Source organism: Leptonychotes weddellii, chromosome 5, assembly GCF_054177405.1.
Source record: "Leptonychotes weddellii isolate Sample4059 chromosome 5, ASM5417740v2, whole genome shotgun sequence".
NCBI classification, from domain to species: Eukaryota; Metazoa; Chordata; class Mammalia; order Carnivora; family Phocidae; genus Leptonychotes; species Leptonychotes weddellii.
Genome location: NC_138373.1, coordinates 4,692,576 through 4,714,962, shown reverse-complemented (window position 1 = coordinate 4,714,962; position 22,387 = coordinate 4,692,576). Strand labels below are relative to the sequence as shown.

Below are 22,387 nucleotides of genomic sequence, written 5' to 3'. Positions count from 1 at the left end.
TGTGTTTTCTCTGAATCCAGAGAACAAACGTGCAGTTCAGGCCTGTCTGAAAAGCTCCCTGGGGAACTGTTCCCTGCGCTTTGCTGCTCCATGATGATGGTGGGGGCTGGGTCTTCTGTGAATACCTTCCCTCAGCTCTCCCCTGACTGTGGCGTAAACGAATGGGGTGGGGTGTGCTAGCCGTGCCTGTGGGCTGGACCTCGTGAGCACCACCTCCCATCCCACTTGACCACCAGCCCAGACTGTAAAATTCACACCGGCAGTGGTCATCAGCAGGGCTTGGGCCTCGTGTAGACGGAAAGTACTTTGCCTCTTGTGCATACATGTAGGGGGGAAAGTTAGCTATGATGTTGGCCTTTAGGGCCTTGGGCTGGAATCTGGTGCCTTGAAGGACTGTAGCTCGAGTAGTGTATCAGGAGACTCAGGTTAAACTCATTTTGGTTCTAAGAACACTGGGAAGTCATTGAACCTCTTTCTACTCTCTTCTCAATGTAGTCATGTTATAAAGATTAAGCGAGCACGTGGGAAGTACTTTGAGAAACAAAAGCCCTCTTTATATGGACTTCTTGTATGTTTGAGAAGTTACTAACGTGTATGAATTTATGTATAACCTGTGTTTGTAGCGATCCCATGCTGTGCCTTTATGGTCTTCCAGAAGCACCAGCCTGTAGAGAGGTCACACACAGGGTCCAGGTGATAGTATGTGTAGGTTCTGTATCTGCGTGTGGATTGTTACTGTCAACAGCTTACTTCGCATTAGAAAACATAAGGCCAAGGAATGAACGTGCCTGACCGCTTTCCCTCTTGAGGTTTAATTTTTTCCAATTCAATTTAATTAACATACAGTGTATTATTAGTTTCAGAGGTGGAATTTAGTGATTCATCAGTTGCATGTAACACCCAGTGCTCATTCCATCAAGTGCCCTCCTTAATGCCCATCCCCCAGCTACCCCTTCCCCCCCCCACCTCCCCTCCAGCAACCCTCAGTTTGTTTCCTAGAGTTCAGCATCTCTTATGGTTTGTCTCTTGAGGTTTACTTTTTTCACCATGAAACTGTCAGATTTTTCTGAAGGAAACATAAGTGAGTCAGATCTGTTGGGTATCATGCAAGTTATAAACTGCTGAGTGGAGAGAGAGAAGGTGTAGTTCCCTGCTTTCCCCAAACCCCCCCTCCCCTCCCGGGAGATTGCTGGACATGTTAACTGTTCTGCCTGTGCTTTCCGTAGATGTGACGGATTTTAATTAACTCATCAGTGAGTATCTGAGCAAGTCTTGCTTGTCAGGGACCTTCTATTCTGCAAAGGTCAACTTTCCTTGGGATTGTACGGAGGTCATGTCACCTATTTTTCATTTTTCACTTTGGTTTTATCGGTTTTTATAACATACAAGTTTGGGATTTACATAGTCCATCTTATTAGTCACTTCCTTTAGATTTCTCCCTTCGGTGTCATACTTGTGGCTTTCTACCCCGATATAAAAATAGGTTATTTTTATCTCTGGTACTTTTATGGTTTTATCTTCCCATGTTTCAATCTTTAATTCACCTGGAATTTTCAAGGGCTAGAGGAAGGGCTCTGAGATTTTTTCCCCAAATCAATAGTTTGAAGAAAGGAGAGGGCCATGGACATTAACAGTCTAATTTCATGAGAAAGCAGTTTTCTCTCCAATATTTTATTATGGAAATTTCCAAACACAGGAAGGTGGAAAAAATGATGCCGTGAACACACACACAGCCCCCCACTTAGATTCTACAGTTAACCCTTTGCTGTGTATGGTCTAGCACAGCTCCGTCTATCGCAGGGGACAGGTTTTGACTGTTAACAGAACTGCGTAGTATCCGTGGCCCCTGGGAGACGCGCACCTGGAAAACGCCATGGTCGAACACACTAAACTTAGGGCAGAACAGAGACCCTAGAGGCACAGTTGTTTTTGTCTTTGAAAGTTGACCTTAGGGCGCGCCTGGGTGGCTCAGTCGCTTAGAGTCTGCTTCTCCCTCGGCCCCTCCCCCTGCTTGTGTTCCCTCTCTCGCGGTCTCTCTCTGTCAAATATATAAATAAAATCTTAAAAAAAAAAAGAAAAAAAGCTGACCTTAGGGTTGCTCTCGACGCATCTGAGATTTTATACGTTGTAAGGGGCTCTCGCTTGCCAGGCTGTTAAGTATCAGCTGACTAGAGGAAAACGCCCTGAATTCAGTACAAAAGATAATGTGCTTTTCTTCTGGAAATCCTGACCCAGATCAAACCATTTTACACGCTAGTCCTAGGACCTCCAAGACTCATCCCAGCTCCTCCCGGCATTGCCGAAGGGTGAGGGGTGCTGACGAGGCAGCCAGCTGTCCCCGTCCTGACCCCAGAGATCAACGCCAGGTCCCCTGCTGTTCTGTCAGGCTCAGTCCTTGGGGGAGAGCAGCCATAGCGCTGGCTCAGCGCGAGAGGTTTCATGTTGAATCCATACTCTTAAGCTGCAGTTCTTTTATTTATTTATTTATTTTTAAAAGATTTTATTTATTTATTTGTCAGAGAGCACAAGTAGGCAGAGAGGCAGGCAGAGGGAGAGGGAGAAGCGGGCTCCCCGCTGAGCAGGGAGCCCGACGCGGGCCTCGATCCCAGAACCCTGGGATCGTGACCTGAGCCGAAGGCAGCCGCTTAACCAACTGAGCCACCCAGGCGCCCCAAGCTGCAGTTCTTTTAATGTTCCTTAGAAAATTGAGGTCACCCCTTTAAAGAATGGCATGAAGTAGGTTTGTTTGGTATTTGGTTTCTATTACTTGTGTGACACCTTGATTTTTTTCTACTCAAGGACTTTAAGTATTTTAAAAAAATTTTTTAGAGAGTAATTTATGTCCTTAATTTTAATTTCTATTTTTTTTAAACATTTTTTTGAGAGAGAGAGAGAGAGCAGGAGCAGGGGGGAGAGAAAGAAGCAGACTTTCCGCTGAGCGGGGAGCCCAACATGGGGCTCGATCCCAGGACCCTGAGATCATGCCCTGAGCCAAAGGCAGACGCTTAACCGACCGAGCCAGCCAGGCATCCCCTATGTCCTTAATTTTTAAATTCAGAAATATAAATATTGGAAATCTTCTCTCATTTAGCTTGTATGTTTTTAGACTTGTACACATAGGAAAACTGACATATGCACAGTGTTCTTTACGGATGGGCTTTTTAAACCATGTCATGTTGTAAATCTGTAGCTTTTAAAAAATATATGGCATGAACATCATTTTAAACCAATAAATATGGATCTGCCTCTTCTCTTTCAGGGTTTCATGTTACTTAATTGGATAGATGAGCTCTGTTTGTTGAATCCTTGTTGCATTTGATGGGTGGTCTGGTTCTGGCTGCTAGCATTAAAACAGCTCTGTATTAAACCATCTGGTGCATACGTGTACTCATCCTGTTCGTAGATATCCCTGGCATGGAGTTCTGGGGCAGAGGGAATGCGCAGTGACAGTGGGTCACCTCCCACAGGGGCCACCAGCACTCATGCACTGTGCTGTGTCAGACGCCCACTAGGTGACACGGAGGTTGGCATTTCTGTCTCCCACGAACCGCCTGTCCGTGTCCATTGGCTCTTCCCGCTCCAGTGCTTTATATCTTTGCTTTTACATCTGTGCTTTTCAGTCATACCACGTATTTTTTTGAGTTTGGTTTTACTATTTTTGATAACATGTCTGGGATTTGTATGTAGTCCATTTCATTGGGCATTTCCTTTAGATTTCTCTTTTCACTGGCCTACTTGCAGCCTTCTATCCCAATATCATTTTTAAAATGCCATTATCGTCTGTGGTACTTGTATGGTTTTATCTTGTGTCTCAGTCTAATTCACCTGGAATTTTTAAGGGCTAGAGGAAGGGCCCTAATTTAAGACTTTTCCCCCCAAATTGATCGTTTTCTGAATTCGAGACATTTGTTTCTGTTTCTTTCGCATATTCCTACTCACTAGCCACTTTGAGTGCTAAAATTTGGAAAGGTGTGAGGAGGAGAAGGAGGTACAAAGTTACCGGAAAAGGAGACTCTTTTCCTGTGAGCAATTCTTCTAATCCGTTTTTATCATTTTGAATACATTTGTAAACCAGCCCAGTTCCTTAGGAGGTTGACAGCGCTAGGATTCCTAGTGAGGAGCGCACCCACTGACAGCAGGTTGCTGACAATGAGACTCAGGACGGGATGCCAGGCAGGAGGGAAGCGAGAAGGGATGGGTTGGCCCGGCTGGCGTCCAGAGGGGGTGCAGGGGGAGCAGGAGCGGGGAAGCCTTCCTTCCAGGGCAGAGTTCACGTGCATATTCCAAGGGCTCAGCTGTGCCCCACGTCCTGATTACCCTAGACATGCAAAGGAACAGAGCTGTACTGTGTAACTCCTAAATTAAGAGCAGTTTTCCTTTTTTACAATCTACACATCGGTCAATTCAGAATCTAATTTTTTAGTTCGGTTTGTTAAGTGAGGAATAGCCATCCTCACCTAGAAACCACGTGTCTGGCAACCTGAGCCGTCTGGAACGAGGCCCAGAACAAGGAAAACCACCAGATGGTTTCGGTGCTCCCAGCCAGCCATTGACGTCCACAGGGAAACTCCACAAGCAGTCAAGCACCTGCTAAACATCTGCTGATTTCCTCCACCGGTTCAGAGCCTTTCCTGGCGTGCTCTTGAAGTTTGGATGGGTTTTCACATACCTGGTCCTTAAACACTGAAGTCTCTGGCAGCTCAGTAAAACTGAAGCTGTTTACTCATGGGAGACCTCCCTGTGACTCTGCCAATCACAGATCCTTGGGTTTTCAGCCAGTTGTAGAAGAAAGAGTCAAAGGGATGCGAAGAAAGGGTTGACAGAGAACAGAAAATCCTCTCTAAAAACAACCACTTAAGACAGGCCCCACCTTTCCATGTTCTTTGAGGATATCGTTACGGTGCTATGATATTTTTAAACCAAACTTTGCAACAGATTGTCAAGAGGAATTCTGCATTTCCCTGTGTTCAGTGTATCTTATATTGACGTAGGTAACTGTATTTAGCATGTTCTTTTTTTAAGAAGGCAAGAAATTTGCATTTCTGTGTTTAGGAAAAAAAAACACTTTGGTGTTTAAAAGGAGTCTTTTCGCTCTTTGGAAAAGATACCAGGTGAATGTGGCGGCTACTCCTTCAAAACTAGCACAGCATTCGTTAGATGTTACTTTCGATAGAACTAAAAGCCTGTAGGATGAACGTTATCCTTGCTGTTTTTATTGTGAGCTTGTCTCTCGTTTTTCTTTTATTAAGAGGACAAGTTAATAGTGAAAAAGCAAGTAGCAATTTTTCTATTCCTGTTTTTACGTTATCCTTGTGGAAGGCGGAGTAGAAAGAGGCCACGTTGGTCCCTGTTGTAACTGCTGCATAGCATTTGCTCATGTAAATTTCCATCGTGGGTACAAAAGAAATAATTTAGATCTTCTTAGAAGAGTATTTTACATATTCTAAGTGAGGGAAAGAGAGAGGCCACAGAGAATGTTTTGGGGTGAAACGGAACAGCCAGGGCTGGAAGCCTGATTGTGGCTGGGTAGAAGTTTGTCTGCCTGGACAGCAAAATTCCCAACTCTTTCCACACGTCTTTGAAATGTTCCATCCTCCCAGTGTTTCTCATAGTTATACTTGCTTTTCTTAGTTTTAGGGGCCTACTTAAAAACATATTCTGGTTTTGTTACGAATTCTCTTTTCATTTTCCTGGACACTAAGCCATCCACATTCTTTCTTTGCCTAGATGTAAAGTATTACAGTAGTAACCCACTTTTCCAGAGGTCGGATTTCCGGCACCCTCAGCCCACCAGAACATGGCTGCTAACCCAGAAGTAAGCAGAGAAGGCTTCTGAGCCCCCCCAGTGGCAGGGGGTGCTCAGACTGTCACCACACCCGAGTGTACCTGAAGTAAAGGGTGCAGTGAGCAGGGAGGGCGGGAGGCTCCGGGAGCCGTGTCCTCGCTGTCGGAGGGGCTCCCTCAGGAGCCCAGACTTGGACCTGGGAGGCAGTGTGGTAGCCTTGGCCAGTCGTTTCAAATAGTAAAAGATGTATTCCAATTAAAATATTCATTACGCTTCAGCAGAAAAGCCTAATACGCCTTAGAACGGTCTCCCTCTAGGGTGGTGAAAGCTTTGTTACGGGAGTAAGCTTCAGTTCTGTGGTGGATGACATACAGGGAGCGCATTCGTTCCCCAGCACCGTGGGATAAGGGAGCCGTTACTCCCCTAGAACGGGTCAGCAAACAGCTTCTGCAAAGGGCCACATCATACGCATTTCAGATTTTGTGGGCTGTGTAGGTCGCAAATACCCAACTGTCGCTGAAGCGTGGAAGTGGCCAAAGACGGTACGTGAACATACAGGTGTGGCTGTGTGCCGCTAAAGCGTTTAGGAAAAAGGCCACGGTTGGCCCCAGGGCCTCTAATTGTTTGCTGACGCCTCTGCTAGGAGACAGGTGGCCTGTGTGTAGTTTGCACTTTTTTAAAAAATTCGAAACGCGGAGACTAGTCAAGTGATTGCCATTTCTAAAGCACTATTATGGAGAAAATCATCACAAAAATGGTTATAATACTGGTTTTTCAAAAAAAGATAAACTTCACCTATCTGGAAAATTCATCATATCGATTGCTTCACGGTTATCAAGTAAGTTACTAGTGAACAAAGAGCCTATTACATCTTAACTGAGATTCTTGATTTGAAGGCCCAGCGATCGAAAATACAAGGCCTTAGCCACATGGATTTAAGGTTTTAACAATGTAGTGCTATTGTTTGGATAATTATTCTTCGAGAATGTTACCATTTTAATGACATGTTTTCACAGGTCTGAAAAAGAACCCCAGTTTAAGTTTATCTACTTCAACCATATGAATTTAGCTGAGAAAAGTACAATTCACATGAGGAAAACACCTAGTGTGTCACTTACATCCGTGCATCCGGATTTAATGAAGATTCTGGGTGACATCAACAGTGATTTTACTAGGTAATTCTAACAACTTCTCAACTTAGGTGTTCCCTTTCTAAGGAGAGAAGAGGCATTGAAGGAATCCTCTTCAAAGGAGTGGCCCCGAGCCGCCTCAGAGGGCCACCCTTCCAAGGAGATCAGGAGGCCCCGAAGTCACTGGTCACTTGCACGTGACTCCCCACACTTTTCAAGTGACTGGTTTCCAGTTTCTGGTCTTAGAATGTGTGTGTCTTTCACGCTGTAGCTAACCCTATAACAAACTGTTGCATTTTGGAACTCGTGTCTTGCAGAGTGGATGAGGACGAAGAAGTCATTGTGAAGGCAATGAGCGATTACTGGGTTGTCGGGAAGAAGTCTGACCAGCGGGAGCTGTATGTTATTCTGAATCAAAAAAACGCAAACCTGATTGAAGTCAATGGTAAATAGGCTTTGGTACTTGAGCAGAACTTGAGTGCTGTCCATTCAGTGTGCCGGGGGAAACCTGCTAGAGAGTGAGTCACGACTGTGGGGATGTTGAGCAGATGCCTGTTGCTTAAAGGAAACCATGGTTTGATCCATTCTGTGTTCTTCTGTAGCACAGTGCCTTGAAAAAGTACATGAAAAACTTCCCTGTGTTACAGGAGACCTGGCAGTGGCTGAAGGAAAATTTTCTGTAATGCTAAAAGGAAAAAAAAATCCCGTGGCTTTATTCACCGTGTATAAAAATGTCCACTTTTATTCCCGGTGATAAAGAGACATCCCGAGGCAGAGCTGTCAGGTTCACTGCACGGGTTACAGCCCTCTGTCCGTGGCTGAGCAGACCGGTAGCGCGGGACCTCCCGCCCGCCTTCCAGTTGTCTGGTCCCGAGCGCACTGTGGTTCCAAGGATCGCCTCGGCTGATCCTGACAGCTGCTTGTGCTGGAGAGGGTGGTGTCCCCTTCACCGCCTCGGGCTCTCCTGCTGCTCCGCTTGAGCAGGACGGTGGGGCAGTGCTCTACGTAGGAGAAAAGTTAGGTGTGTGGTTTTGTTTTCTGCACAAATCTGCTAGGACGCAGTACATTTTTCTCTTACTAGTACTTGTAGCGAGAGTCGTGTGCATTAGAAACAGCAGTGAATGCACCCAGCGCAGGGGGAACGGAGTCATGATGGTGCCGCCCCCGGGGGAGCACTTGAACCGCGGCCCAGGTGGCAGCTAGGGTTCCTGGAGGGTTGTACCCGATTGTCAGCGTTTCAGAAGTTGCACTCCAGTGCCCCAGCCCATGGGCGTGTCAGGCGCTTGCGCCTCCCCCGGCCCCGAGGAGCACTGTGTGGCACAGCACTGAGGTCTCGGGGCACTCGAAGCTTTTGTTGTCCTTTCTCTTGATTGGTGAACATTTCTGACCTAGGCCTCGGAGCTTAAAGGTCAGTAAATGCAGACATTTATTCCCAACTCTATTCCAGAAGAGTTTAAAGTGCTAACGTATATCCTATAACCTTTTAAGTGAAAACCTCAGTTTCTCACTCCCGTTTTCTGCCTTTTTTGTTTGTTTGTTTGTTTTTTGCAGAAGAGGTAAAGAAACTTTGTGCAACGCAGTTCAATAACATATTCTTCTTGGATTGACCCGTAATGACTCGCCGAAACATCTTTTAAAAAACAACTCAGCAGGCATTTTGTTTACCGCTGCAGGTTCTCGGTCATATTATTGACTGAATTAATGACAATAGTAAAGCAATACTTGCTTTGAAGAATCAAATTTCTACTCAGTCCGATGATCCGCTGGGGTTTTTAGATTTTAAATATTTATGTGGAAATAATTAAAGGTAGTCGGCTACATCTCTTTCATTCCATTCTTTTGACCTTATGTGAATATTTTATTGGAAAATAAGACAAATAAATTGTTAAGGTTTTTAAAATTCTGGTTTGGCTTTGAGTCTCTCACCTGTTGCTTGCTTGTGGACCACTCCGCTCAGAGGGCCCCTGGCTCGTCCTTGGGGATATTCTAGCAGCTAGAGCTTCTCGGAGTTCGGGTCCCTTCCCTGGTCACTAGATCTGTGGTAGCGAACCCAGAGCATTTGGCCAAAGTAATTGCTAGACTTGGTTTTTCTCTTGAGTACGAATGTGATTTTTAGACCACGTATAATACAAAGGACTGAATGGAAGTGCCCCAGTGTGGTCTAAACGGCAAGCATTCTTCATTTGTCGTGTAGAACCCCCAGGTGGCCACAGCTGCTTAAGGTGTCCTCACAGCTGAGATGTAGCCTGGCTGGAATTTTTGTTGCCGTTCTCATGTCTTATGTAATTTAGCCTTTCCATTATGAAATCATGAATCACTCTTCACCCATGAGTTACCTGAGACTGTGTCTCTTTCTGGCAAGAGAAGGCATTCGGTATCATGTATTCATTGCTGACTTATTAATTGCAGCACAATTAGATCATGGTCTCGGATGTATCCTTTGAAGTTGTACTTTTCAACCTAAAATGCAGTCAGTGTTTATTCTCTATTGCAGTCCTGTTTCTGCGTGTTCAAACTTTTCAGTTTCCTTGCTTATCCTTACTAAATGTTTGTCTTTTTGATCTGTTTCCTCCCTGTGATTCTGCCAGCTTTTGCAAGGCCAAGATGTAAGACGTTTATGAATAATGCATCTTTTGAGGGGTTGGTCCTTTTATCATTATTTCTGGGTTTATCCCTGTTCAGTTGTTTGCTTTATATTGTTCTTTATTTTTTTTAGAGAGAATGAACAGGCAAGGGGGTGGAGGAGCAGAAGGGAGAGAGAATTTTTTTTTTTTTAAAGATTTTATTTATTTATCTGACAGAGACACAGCGAGAGAGGGAACACAAGCAGGGGGAGCGGGAGAGGGAGAAGCAGGCTTCCCGCCGAGCAGGGAGCCCGACGCGGGGCTCGATCCCAGGACCCTGGGACCATGACCTGAGCCGAAGGCAGACGCCCAACAACTGAGCCACCCAGGCGCCCCAAGAGAGAGAGAATCTTAAGCAGGCTCCACGCTCAGCACAGATTCTGACACCGGGCTTGATCTCACGACCCTGAGATCATGACCCGAGTCACCCTGGCGCCTCTAAATTCTGTTCTTTCTAATATTGCTTACGATTCTAGTTATCTCAACTAGATTTTCCTGGTACATCTTTTTTCATGTTTTACTTTCATCCTTTGGTTTTAAGAGGTTTCCCTTGTAAAGAGTAACAGTGAAGTGAATTTCGATTTTGAACTCAGTCTAATTATCTGGGGGCCTGGGTGGAGGAAGAGGGCAGTTGAACCTGCTCACAATGGTGAGGTGTACTGGCACTTTTACCACCATCCTTGGCGATTTCGGTTTCCAGCCTTTTTCTTTGTCGTTTTCCCTTTCCCCAGCTTCATGTTGGATGATCGTTTCCTTCCTTCCACTAGTTTGGAAGCTGTAGATTGTATTTTCTTGCTTTTGGTGGTTACCCTTAAATTTAACACAAATTAGCATAACATTTTCTAACACAGACTTAAAGTTTCACTTACTGCTGGCTGCACACCTATTCCTCAGCCTTTCCGTCTTGGCCTTTTGTCCCTGCAGTTTTTGCGGTGCTGGGGAACTGGTGGGAGCAGGGAAGGAGTGGATACAAGGCAGCCCGTGAGGACAGGTACAATTTGGATGCAGGGTGGTGACGGGCATAGGAGGTGGTCCAGGCTCTGGCAGGGAGCCCCGAAGAAATGTTTAAATAAATCTGTCCACCACCGACGGTCTTCTGATGAGTTTTATCAGATTCTAAACTTCATCTCCAATACTGTACTTTGAAAATAGCACACGGGTATTAAATGCATGTGCCTTCAATATATATGTATTTCTAAATTATTCAGCTCCGTTTTCAAAATGCAGGCATTTCTGTGATTCAGCCACATAAGAAACATGAAACGCAGTGGCCCAGGCAGTGGTATTTCAAAGACACTATGACAAGAAGTAAGACACAATTTTATTGGTCAGGAAATGTGTTACCATGCTTCCATTGTAAGCTCCTTTTACATCTGCTTGTTCTTGGGGCTCGTTTCCAAACCCAGTAACCTCTACTTTTTCTTTTTCTTACTTATGACGGGCTTGCTGGATTGGGACACTGCCGTGTCCTCTTTAGGGGGGCTCAGTGTGAAACTTGAGGATGGGGCGTCCGCCGGTTCCTTGAGCACAGTGATGTCAACATCATAGTCTGGTCTTCTGGCCTCTTCCTCTCTCAAGGTGTTCAGCCTAACACAAGAAGCAAACACAGGAAGGTACCTTTGATTTTTCTTTGCAATTTCAAAACCAGTTTTATGCTGTATTATGTTTATGCCTAGTAGGCCATACCTAGATTTCAGTAGTTTTTGTAAGCAGAACTGTAAATTGTCCTCAGTTTGCCTGAAATATAAAGTGATGCCATGTCTAGACAGTCCAGAAGAAAATTTTCATGTATCTAAAGTGATTTTTGAACCATTTTCCTCTGTAGCAACTTAACAGCTAGTAAGTGGCCTTTTAAAATATTCTTGTGGTCTTTGCCCGTAAGTATAGTTTAATGCTTTCTTCAACAGACCAACAGGCTCAACGTGTGCTTTGCAAAGAGCAGGCTTTAGCACTCTGGCCAGATGTGACTGCACAGTTCTCAACCATGGTTCTAGAAAGGTAGGCAAATGGCAGGTAGTGGGTGCTCACCATGTGCCAGGCACCGTTCCAGACACTTTACAGCATCAGCTCACTAAATCCTCACAACAGCCTGATGGGGAATTATCTGCACTTACAGATGGGGACACCAAAGCACGGTGAGTGGTCCTTGCCCAGGGCCACCCACCTGTCAAGGGGCGGGGTTGGGATCTGAACCCGGTCGCCTAGCGCTGGGGCCGCTCAGCTGCTGCGGGGCCTCGCCTCTCTGCGTGCTTTGGGGCCCAGATGTTCTCACCACCTGAGAGAACCGGTGGTCACAGGCAGGATCCTTCTGGCAATTCCAGGTTCTCGGAGGAGCTGCCTCCTTTAGGAATTTGTATACTTTTAATGAAAGCATTTGGTCCCCAGAGATGGGAAGGAAAGATGGAGGAGAGGAGCTGAGAGGTTCTGTAAGGTTACCTTGCTTCCAACTCATTGTTTTCGAGTTTCCTTTGGTGGGCCGTGGCCGCGTGATGCAGCCTGTCCTCCCTTATTTTCTCCTTGAGGATTTCTTCACGTTTATGTGCAGGAAACAGTATATTCATGAAAAAGATATACATACTCGTGACCCACACAGCAAGTTTCTCCTTTTGTTCGTCCTTGGATTTTTCTTTTCTCTCTGGAAGAAAGTTTAAAATGAGCATGAATACAATTCCAGTTCTGCCACTTCCCACGATGCCTGAGCATCCTCATCCCCTGTGAGAGGGGATGATGCTGTGCTTCCCCCCAGCCTTGGGAGGGGTAAGGTAACCACAAAGTGCTTCACTGACTACCTGGAACAAGGCAAGTGTCAGTAGACCAGAGCTACGACCGTCAACATGTTGAGTCTCCTGGTATTTTTTTCTAAATGGATAAGTATTTTGGTTTTCTAAAATTAAAACTATGGAAAATTTGCATCTTCCATGTTTCACAGGGGAAAAAAACCCCTTGGTTTTTCCATGCATTGTCTTTAAAGGCAGTTTTCATCAAGAAAATAATGTAAGAAAATTTTTTAAAAAGATTTAGAGAGTGCAAGTAGGGGGAAGGGGAGAGGGAGAGAATCTCAAGCCGACTCTGCACTGAGCACAGAGCTCCATGTGGGACTCGATCTCCCAACCCTGAGATCATGACCTGAGCCAAAACCAGGAGTCAGACATTCAACCGTCTGAGCCACCCAGGTGCCCCATGAAAGAGGATTTTTAACTAACTCTTCATTGGTGAGAGTTGCTTCACATCTGCTAGGGCCAACAGATAGCCACTGTGGAATATGTTTAAATAGCTGATTCTGGGAAGATAATGCTTTGGACTGTTCTGTAATACCAGTAAGCTCTGAGATCTCTCAAGACAACAAGTGTTTTTAGACTGTCTCTAGCGTAGGCTACTCTGCTGTGTGAGGGCCGGGCTGGGTGAGGAGTGTGGGGATGGGCACAATGGAAAGGTAAGGTGCTGTGAACAGTCCACCTTCCCATCCCAGGAGCCACTGTGGTGAGCACAGAGTGGAACACTAATAGGAAGAACCTCGATACCAATGCCCAATTTTACAAAGACTGAGGGAAGCCTTCATCGGCACTTCCCACAGGAGTTCCTAGGTTCTAGAATATCAGTATAATCCGTGGCAGGCCTAGCCTTGGGAGAATGTTGTGCATGGAAGTAACTGATGAAGAACAACTCACTGGGATTGTTGACCCCCCTCCAGGCTCTGGGCACCATGTCACCGGGCAGGCCCAGCCTCTGCTTCAGAAGTAGCAGGGTGCAGTAGTTAAGAGCACAGACATGAGCCAAACAAGTTAGAGTCAAAGCTCAGCTCTGCCACTTACTAGCTCTGCGATCTACAAGTGAATATCTGTGCCTTGGTTTCCTCTTCTGCAAAAAGGGAACCATGGAGGACCCATGTCACAGAGGTGGTATGAAGGTTAGATGATTTAATAGTGGTTTTCCCACAAGCCATGTTTGCCAAAACAAATTATTATAAAAGATGATGCACCAGGAAAAAATATCTGCCAAATAGATAAATAATGACTTGTATCCAGGTTACATAAATAACTCAATGAGACAACCCAATAAAAAAAATCTAAACACACCACTAAGTGTTGGCCAGGACATGGAAAGACCAGATCTTCTCATACTTTACTGATGGCAGATAGAATGGTATGGCTAATTAGGGAAACAGCCTGGCTAGTTATATCACACAACAATTCCACTGCTAGATATCTATCCAAGAAAAGTGAAAATATGTCCACCATGCCTTGACGCCAGTTTTCACTATTCGTGATAGCCCAAAGTGGAAACAGCCCGGCTGTCCATCCCAACCGATGAAGAGATTAAATGTGGTTTATTCATACAATGGAACACTACTCAGCTATGCAAAGGAACAAAATACTAAGACCTGTTACAGCATGAATGAATCCCAAAGTAATTACAAGTGAAAGAGAGATACAATGGACACAATTCCATTTATATGAAATGTCCAAGAAGAGCAAATGCATAAGGAGAGAAAGTAGGTCATTGGTACCAGCCGCCCCACAACACCTGATGCCCCTCACCCATGTAACATTAGTGGGAGTGAGCCCTTACAGCATGTGGGCCAGGGAGAGACCACAAACTTGAGTTTTAGCACCCACCTTGGGAAAGCAAAAGGGAGGCTGCCAGCACTCAGCCTGGTATATCACAGGATCGAGAGAAGGTGCGTGGGCTTAAGAATTCTGCCACAAAAGGGACCAAGAAATGTTGAACAGGTGTATCCTCAGGTGGCCTGAGAAAGCTTCAGAATCCCTAGCAACGCCGAAGGAAGGTTTTGTTAGTGGAGACTTCAGGGGCAAAGACAGCAACACAAGACTTCAAGGAACACAAACCATCTAAGAAACGTGACACCACGGCAAGAGCACAGTAATCTTCCGGTAACCAGCCCCAAAGGTATAGAGGTCTGCGACTGACCTGACTGAGCATTCAAAGTAGCCATTTGAAGGACACTCAGGGAGCTACAAGCACACACACAATTCCATGAAATCAGGAAAACAACCTACGAACGAAAGTTTATAACAAGGAGATGGAAATCAAAAAATCAAATTGTGGAGCTGAGAAATATAGTGCATGAGATGAAAATGCAGTAGAGCATCAACCACAGAATGGATCAAGCGGAAGAAAGAATCTGTGGACTAAAAGGAACTTTTGAATTAGTATTGTTTAGATTTCATTAACTTAGCATGGTTTAGCCTCTGGGAATTCAGCAGTGATCTCCCTGCTCAGGTGGTTTTTATGCAACGCCCCCCCCCCCCTTCCCAGGGGAGAAACAGGGTTTTTTTGTTTGTTTGTTTGTTTTAATCTTCGTCACGTTTTCAGGTCTTGGTTATACTGATTTTGTTAAATGAACTTTTTTTTTTTATGCTTGGAGTTTTAAAAATAAGCATGTAAGAACAATTCTTAATTGGTACTGTCTTTTAAGTTTTTTGCTCATAAAATTAAATTTAGGAGAGCAACTTTTTGATGGTTTTTCCCCCATGATTATTCAGGTTTTCTGTATTTTTCTGAGTCTATTTTTGTTATTAATATCTTCCTAGAAAATAATTTCAAATTTTTCATATGTATTAGCTTAGAGATGTATATAGCATCCTTTCACTACACTTAAAAAAAAAATCTTGTCTGTGAGGATTTTTTCCTTCCAAGTGAGATGGTATGTGTTCTATAACTCTCATCCTGACTACACTAGGTTGGGGGTGTCTATCTTCTCACATAAAGAACCAGCTTTCAGAATGATCAATTTTAGTAACTTTAGTATTTTTGTTTTATGTATAATTTGAGTTTATATTTTTGTCAATGCCTTCCTCCTGCTCTCCTTGTATTTCATTACTCCTCCCTTCTACCCTTTTGGGCCAAATGTTGAAGTTACAATGTTTTCTTGTTTAATAGTGAAAACATTTAACACTATACATTTTCTCAGGCTATAGTTTTGACCATGTCTCATAGGGAATGTTTCTATTATTTCACTTTTCTAAGTATTCTCAGAAATGTAATTTTATTTTTCTCTCAGGATTATTTAGAATAGAGGAACTCATATTTGGTGGGGCTTTTTGTTGTATTGGTTTTGCTTTTAATGTCCAAATGGTTGTGTGATATTTTACTTTTTAACTCAACACACCTGGCCCTTTTTTAATAGGAAGAGCCCAGTGGCATTGGATGACCCCAGCCAAAGGAGAGGGATGAAGCTGGAAGCCACAGTGTGGACAGGGCTGAGTAATGACCTGGGAGTTGGGGAAGTGGAGGCAGCAGATAGAATTTTAGCAGGAAAAGGGGTCATATTAGAAGGAATATGAGGCACCAAATAAGGGTTTTGTTTTTAACTTGAGCATCTTTAAAGACCATCTTACCTCATACACAAAAATAAAATGAAGACCTAACCAGAAAACTTCTAGAAGAGAACATAGGCAGTAGTTTCTGACATTGGCCCTAGTGGCATTTTTCTAGATGTGTCTCCTGAGGCAAACAAAAGCAAAATTAAGCTATTGGGACTACATCAAAATAAAAAGCCCCTGCACAGTGAAGGAAACCATCAACAAGACAAAAAGACAACCTACAGAATTGGAAAAGATGTTTGGATATGATATATCTGATAGGTTTTTTTATATATTTTGGATATTAATCCCTATCACCAAACCCAAATAATCCTATTAATAAATGGGCAGAGGACCTGAATATGCATTTGTCCAAAGAAGACATACAGATGGCCAACAGACACATAAAAAGATGAACATCACTTATGAGAAATGCAAATAAAAACCACAATGAGATATCACATCTGTCAGAATGGCTCAAGTCAAAAACAAGAAATAAGTGTTGGCAAGGATGTGGAGGAAAAGGAACCCATGTGTACTGTTGCTGCACTGAATGCAAATTGGTACAGCCACTGTGGAAAATGGGATGGAGGCTCCTCAAAAAGTTAAAATTACCATATGATCCATGAGTTCCACTACTGGGTATTTATCCAAAGAAAATGAAAACACTAATTTGGAAAGATATATGCACCCCCATGTTTATTGCAGCATTATTTACAATAGCCAAACATGGAAGCAACCCAGGTGTCTATCCAGAGATGAATGGATGAAGGTCTGTGTGTTTATGTATATATATGTATACACGTGTGTGTATATATGTATGTACATATTTATACACATGTATGCATACAGTGGAATATTACTCAGCCATAAAAAAGAATGAGATCTTGCCATTTGCAACAACATGGGTGGACCTAAAGTGTATAATGTTAAATGAAGTCTGTCAGAGACAAATACCATATGATTTCACTCATATGTGGAATTTAAGAAACAAATGAATAAAGTAAGAAAAAAAAGACAAACTTTTAAATACAGTGAACTGGTGATTGCCAGAGAGGTGAATGGGGGGATGGGTGAAATTAAAAAGGGGTTCAAGAGTACATTTATCTTGGGGCACCTGGGTGGCTCAGCCAGTTAAGTGTCTGCCTTCAGCTCAGGTCATGGTCCCAGGGTCCTGGGACCAAGGCCCACGTCAGGCTCCCTGTTCAGCAGGGAGTCTGTTTCTCCCTCTGCCCCTCACCCCACTTGTGCTCTGTCTCTCTCAAATAAATAAATAAAATCTTAAAGAAAAGCATACACTTATCTTGATGAACAGAGCAATGTGTAAGATTGTTAAATTATATTGTACACCTGAAACTAACACTGTGTTAATTATACTTCAATTTTTAAAAAAGTGAATGAGACTCCTGAGAGAGACAAATCAACTGTATAAGGATATAGTCAACAGTATCAGGCTTGAGAGATGGACATGCAGGGCCCACATTGGAGGAACAGCTGTCCTAACAGACTGTGACAACTTGGTAAGATCATGCTCTTGAGAGTCAACTCCAGGAGAAGTGACATCACCACAATGGGGACATAGGCCATTGCCTGACTTCACTCCCTCTCCAAAAAAAGAACCAACAACTATTCATGGACAAGACATCACTGAGAGAATCCTAGAATACAGGGGTGAAGCTGAAGCACCCCCTCCACCACAGAGAACAAAACAGCACTGGAAGGGTAAGAGGAACGGCTACATGCTGACCACACTCCCCTCTCCACTCCCAGGCTGCCACAGCACCAAACTGAGGCTTCCCCTGAGCCTGTGGTTCCTCCAGTGGGAAAAGAGAGTCCAGGGTAGACATCCAGCTCCCCAGCTTTGTGGGTCACTTCTTGGGGGCCCCCACTCCAGTCTTACCCCATGGGAATTGCTAGGGAATGTGGGGGCTCAACCACTGGGAATTTGATTGTGACAGAAGGGGGAGGGGCTCGCAACAGCACTGAGATCTTGGCAGACTGAGTTCGTACCTGCAGCACCCAAGTGGCAGCCCCCAAACAGCATCTTTGCTCACCTACAGAACCAAGTTGGCGGTGAAATCTGACCAGGAAACTCCACAGGGTACAGGTCAGCCTGATTAATGGCCTCAAATGAAGAGCTGTGCCAGCCCTGGAGCCTGGTTGGTGCCCACTGCCCAGACAGGAGAGCTGAGTCATAGCCTGGCTTATGGCATCTGAGCAGAAAGGCAAGAACACCTGGAAGCTGCATAATCCATCACCACTTAAGCAGAAAGTATGGCAGCCAGTTCCATGTATGGAGGGTTCCACTGCTCAACCAGAAAGCCTGGCCAGAACATCTGCAAAGCTGTATAGCCCTGCAACATTTCAGCAGTCTGGTAGGCAGAGCTGATAGCCTACAGAGTAAAGCCAGTGGCCCTGTTTAGCCAGGGACTGTGGGAGCATGGGTTGGCTTGAGTCAAGACCCCAAAGAGCATTATCAGCCTTGGAGCAGTTTTCCCTCTCCACGCAGCCAAGGAAACTAATTCATAACGGTACTTCCCCCCCACCACCTCCACCCCACCTCATTGCTGGATACAGTCTTTAGCCCACCCAACAGCCCTGCACTTGAACAGAGAGGATAGCCTAGGACTTTCCCTGTCTGCAGAGCAAAACCAGTAACCTGTCTGTGGCCAGGGAGTTCATTTCACACACTTGCCTGATTCAGGTACCCGAACAAGCCATGCAGGCCATGGGCCCTGTCCTGCTGCCCTGCCAGAGTAGGGAAGCTAATTCGTAGCCTCATCTACAGCTGAGTATACTACTCAACCTGACAAGAATACCCAGGCAACCATGAAGCCTATCCTGTAGCCGCACTTGGGCAGGGAACCAAGCCATCAATCCTACCTAAAACTGCTCTCAGCCAGCAGCACCCTTCCTCCTCCAACCTCAGAGCTCAGGCAGTAGCCTTGCCACAAAACAGACCTAACAACAAGCACTACCTGCCCAAGAAAGTACCACCAGACACATCCAGAAACCCAAACTGAGCTGATGGGTGAGCAACTGTCTCTGCTAATGCAAACCTGTAAAATCTGAAAGAGGATACCACTTGCTCAAATGCATAGATACCAAAGCAAGGAATCAAGGATCATGAAAACCAAGTAAACATGACACCACCAAAGGAAACTAATAAAGCTGTAATAGGTGACCCTAAAGAAATGGAGATCTAGGGCGCCTGGGTGGCTCAGTTGGTTAAGCGACTGCCTTCGGCTCAGGTCATGATCCTGGAGTCCCTGGATCGAGTCCCGCATCGGGCTCCCGGCTCGGCGGGGAGTCTGCTTCTCCCTCTGACCCTATCCCCTCTCATGCTGTTTCTCCCTCTCTCTCTCTCTCTCTCTCAAATAAATAAAACCTTTAAAAAAAAAAAAAATGGAGATCTATGAACTGTTGAAGAATTCAGAACAATCCTCTTGAAGAAGTTTAGTGAACTACAAGAATACACAACTACACAAAATTAGGAAAACCCTGCAAGAACAAAACAAGAAGTTCAACAAAGAAGCCATCAAAAAACCCAAAAACAAATCCTAGAGCTGAAAAATACAATGAACAAACCAAAGAATTCAATAGTAAGCTTTAAAAGCAGACTGGATTATGCAGAAGAAAGAATCAGAGACCCAGAAGACAGGGCATTTGACATTACCCAGTCAGAGGAGCAAAAATAAAAAAAAAAAAAGGTGAGGAAGGCCTACAGGACTTATGGAACACAATCAAAAGAAACGATATTCCCATTATAGAAATTCCAGGAGGAGAAAAAGAGATAGAAAGTATATTTAAAGCAATAAGTAATGGCTGAAAACTTCCCAAACCTAAGGAGAGCAAAGGACATCCAGATCCATGAAGCCGTAAAGACCCCAAATAGGTTGAACCCAAAGGGGGGGGGGGGCTACATTGAAGCACATTATAATCCTCAAAAGTCACAGAATTTTGAAAGTAACAGAGAAGAGAGAAGTTACATATAAGGGAACCCCCCTATATGACTACTGACTGGTTTTTCAACAGAAACTTTTTAGGCCAAGAGAGAATGAAATGAACTATTCAAATATTGAAAGAAAAAACTGTCAACCAAGAATTCTACCCAGCAAAGTTGTCCTTCAGAAATGAAGGAGAAGAGGTACTTTTCTGAAAAAACAAAAGAAGGAGTTCATCACCACTAAACCTGCCTTACAGGAAATACTTAAGAGTGCTTTAAGTAGAAGTTAAAGGATACTAATTAACATCATAAAAACATAAGAAGGTAGTGTAAAACTCACTGGTAATAGTAAATACATAAATTCTGTAATATAATGGTGCATAATTCACTTATATCTCTCATTCAAAAGTTTAAAAACATAATAAAAATAACTAATTATAATAATCTGTTATTAGTTACAGAATATAAAAAAATGTGTAAAGGGTAACATCAGTAACCTAAAACTTGAGGGGGAGAAATGTAAAATTTAAGAATTCTAATGAACTTATCAGCTTAAAATAGGGTGTTACAATTCTAAGACATTTTATATAATCCTTATGGTAACTACAAGGGGAAAAAATCTGTAGTAATAGCATGAAAGAATATGATTTTTAAAAGAGCATACTGATACCAAAGGCATCAAAACATGAAAAAACACAGCAGGATAAAAAGGAACAGTAGCTCTACAAAACAATCAGAAAACGATTTAAAAAAGAGCAGTAGTTAAGTCCTTACCTATCAATAATTTAAGTGTAAATTAAGATTGAATTCTCCAGTCAAAGGCATAGAATAGCTGAATGGATAAAAAGACAAGATCCAACAATAAGCTGCCTATGAGAACTCACTTAACCTTAAAGACACAGACTGAGAGTGAAGGAGTGGAAAAGATATTTCAAGCAAATGGTAATTTTAAAAAAGGCAGGGGTAACTAATATCAGACAACACATACTTTTTTTTAAGATTTTATTTGAGAGAGTGAGTGGGTGGGGGAAGGGCAGAGTGAGAGGGAGAAGCAGACGCCCCGCTGAGCAAGGAGCCTGATCTGGGACTCGAGCCCAGGACCCTGAGATCATGACCTGAGCCGAAGGCAGATGCTTAACTGACTGAGCCACCCAGGCATCCCCAGACAGCACAGACTTTAAACTAAAAATGGTAAAAAGAGACAAGATCATTATATAATGATAAAGAAGTCAGTCCATCAAGAAGATACATTTATATTTATGCAGCCAGCTTCAGGGTACCTAAATAAATAAAGCAAAAACAGAGCAAAAAGGAGAAATAAGCAATATAATAATAGTTGGAGACTTTAATACCCCACTCTCAACAATGGATAGGTCATCCAGACAGATAATCATTAAGGAAACAGTAGATTTGATCAATGCTATAGAACAAAGGGACCTAACAGACATATACAGAACATTCTGACCATTCTTCTCAAGCACACGTGGAACATTTTCTAGCATAGACCATGTGTTAGACTACAAAGCAAGTCTTAGCAAATTCAAGATTGAAATCTGATAGTATCTTCTCTGACCACAATGGTATAAAACTAGAAATCAGTAACAGGAGGAAAACTGGAAAATTCACAAACACGTGGAAATTAACACTCTCCTGAACAACCAACGGATCAAAGATTAAAGGGGGAAGTTTAAAAGTATCAAGAAACAAACTGAGGGTTACCGAAGGGGGGGTGAGGGGACAGGGTAACTGGGTGATGGGCATTAAGGAGGGCACGTGTTGTGATGAGCACTGGGTGTTATATGCAACTAATGAATCGTTGAACAGTACATCAAAAACTAATGACATACTATATGTTGGCTAATTGAACATAATAAAAAAATAAAAGTATCTTGATACAAATGAAAATCAAAACACAATATACCAAAGCTTACAGGTTGCAGCAAAAGTGGTTCTAAGAAGTACATAGCAATAGACATCTACATTAAGAAACAAGAAAGAATTCAAATAAACTAACTTAACTCTGCCTTAGGGAACTAGAAAAAGAAACTAGATCCAAAAATTGCAGAAGGATGGAAATAAAGATTAGAGCAGAAATACACAAAATAGAGAACAGGAAAATAGAAAATATTAACAAAACTAAGATCCTTTGAAAAAAATATTGATACCTTTAGCTAGACTAACCAAGGAAAAAAACCAAATCAACAACATTATAAACTAAAACAAACATTATGATTAATACCACAGAAATATAAAGGTCATAAGAGGCTACTAGGAACAATAAAACACCAACAAACTGGATAACCTAGAAAAAATGGAGAAATTCTTAGGAACGTACAACCTACCAAGACTGAAACAAGAAGAAATAGAAAATCTGAACAGACCAATTACTAGTAAGGTTGAATTAGTAACCAAAAATCTCCCAGCAGAGAAAAGCCCAAGACCAGATAGTTTCACTGTTGAACTTTATCAAACATTTGAAAAATTAATGCAAATCCTTCTCTAACTTTTCCCAAAACTGAAGAGGAGGGAAACCCCCAAATTCATTTTACGAGGTCAGCATTACACTGATGCCAAAGCCA

At 43.4% G+C, this 22,387-nt stretch overlaps 2 protein-coding genes across 2 annotated transcripts in view; one reads left to right on the top strand and one right to left on the bottom strand.

Moving 5' to 3' along the window:
• Window positions 1-8,815, top strand: part of CCZ1 (CCZ1 vacuolar protein trafficking and biogenesis associated) — a 30,490-nt gene extending 21,675 nt beyond the window's left edge. The window contains exons 13-15 of the mRNA XM_081819302.1: window positions 6,802-6,960; window positions 7,233-7,360; window positions 8,467-8,815. Of these exons, the coding sequence (XP_081675428.1) occupies window positions 6,802-6,960; window positions 7,233-7,360; window positions 8,467-8,522 (343 nt within the window). The 3' untranslated portion in view covers window positions 8,523-8,815. The remainder of the gene's footprint in view (window positions 1-6,801; window positions 6,961-7,232; window positions 7,361-8,466) is intronic.
• A 2,005-nt stretch (window positions 8,816-10,820) lies between these two features.
• Window positions 10,821-22,387, bottom strand: part of RSPH10B (radial spoke head 10 homolog B) — a 42,639-nt gene continuing 31,072 nt past the window's right edge. Inside the window, exons 15-16 of the mRNA XM_081822768.1 lie at window positions 11,976-12,174; window positions 10,821-11,126 (exon numbers count right to left, since the gene is read on the bottom strand). Of these exons, the coding sequence (XP_081678894.1) occupies window positions 10,952-11,126; window positions 11,976-12,174 (374 nt within the window). The 3' untranslated portion in view covers window positions 10,821-10,951. The remainder of the gene's footprint in view (window positions 11,127-11,975; window positions 12,175-22,387) is intronic.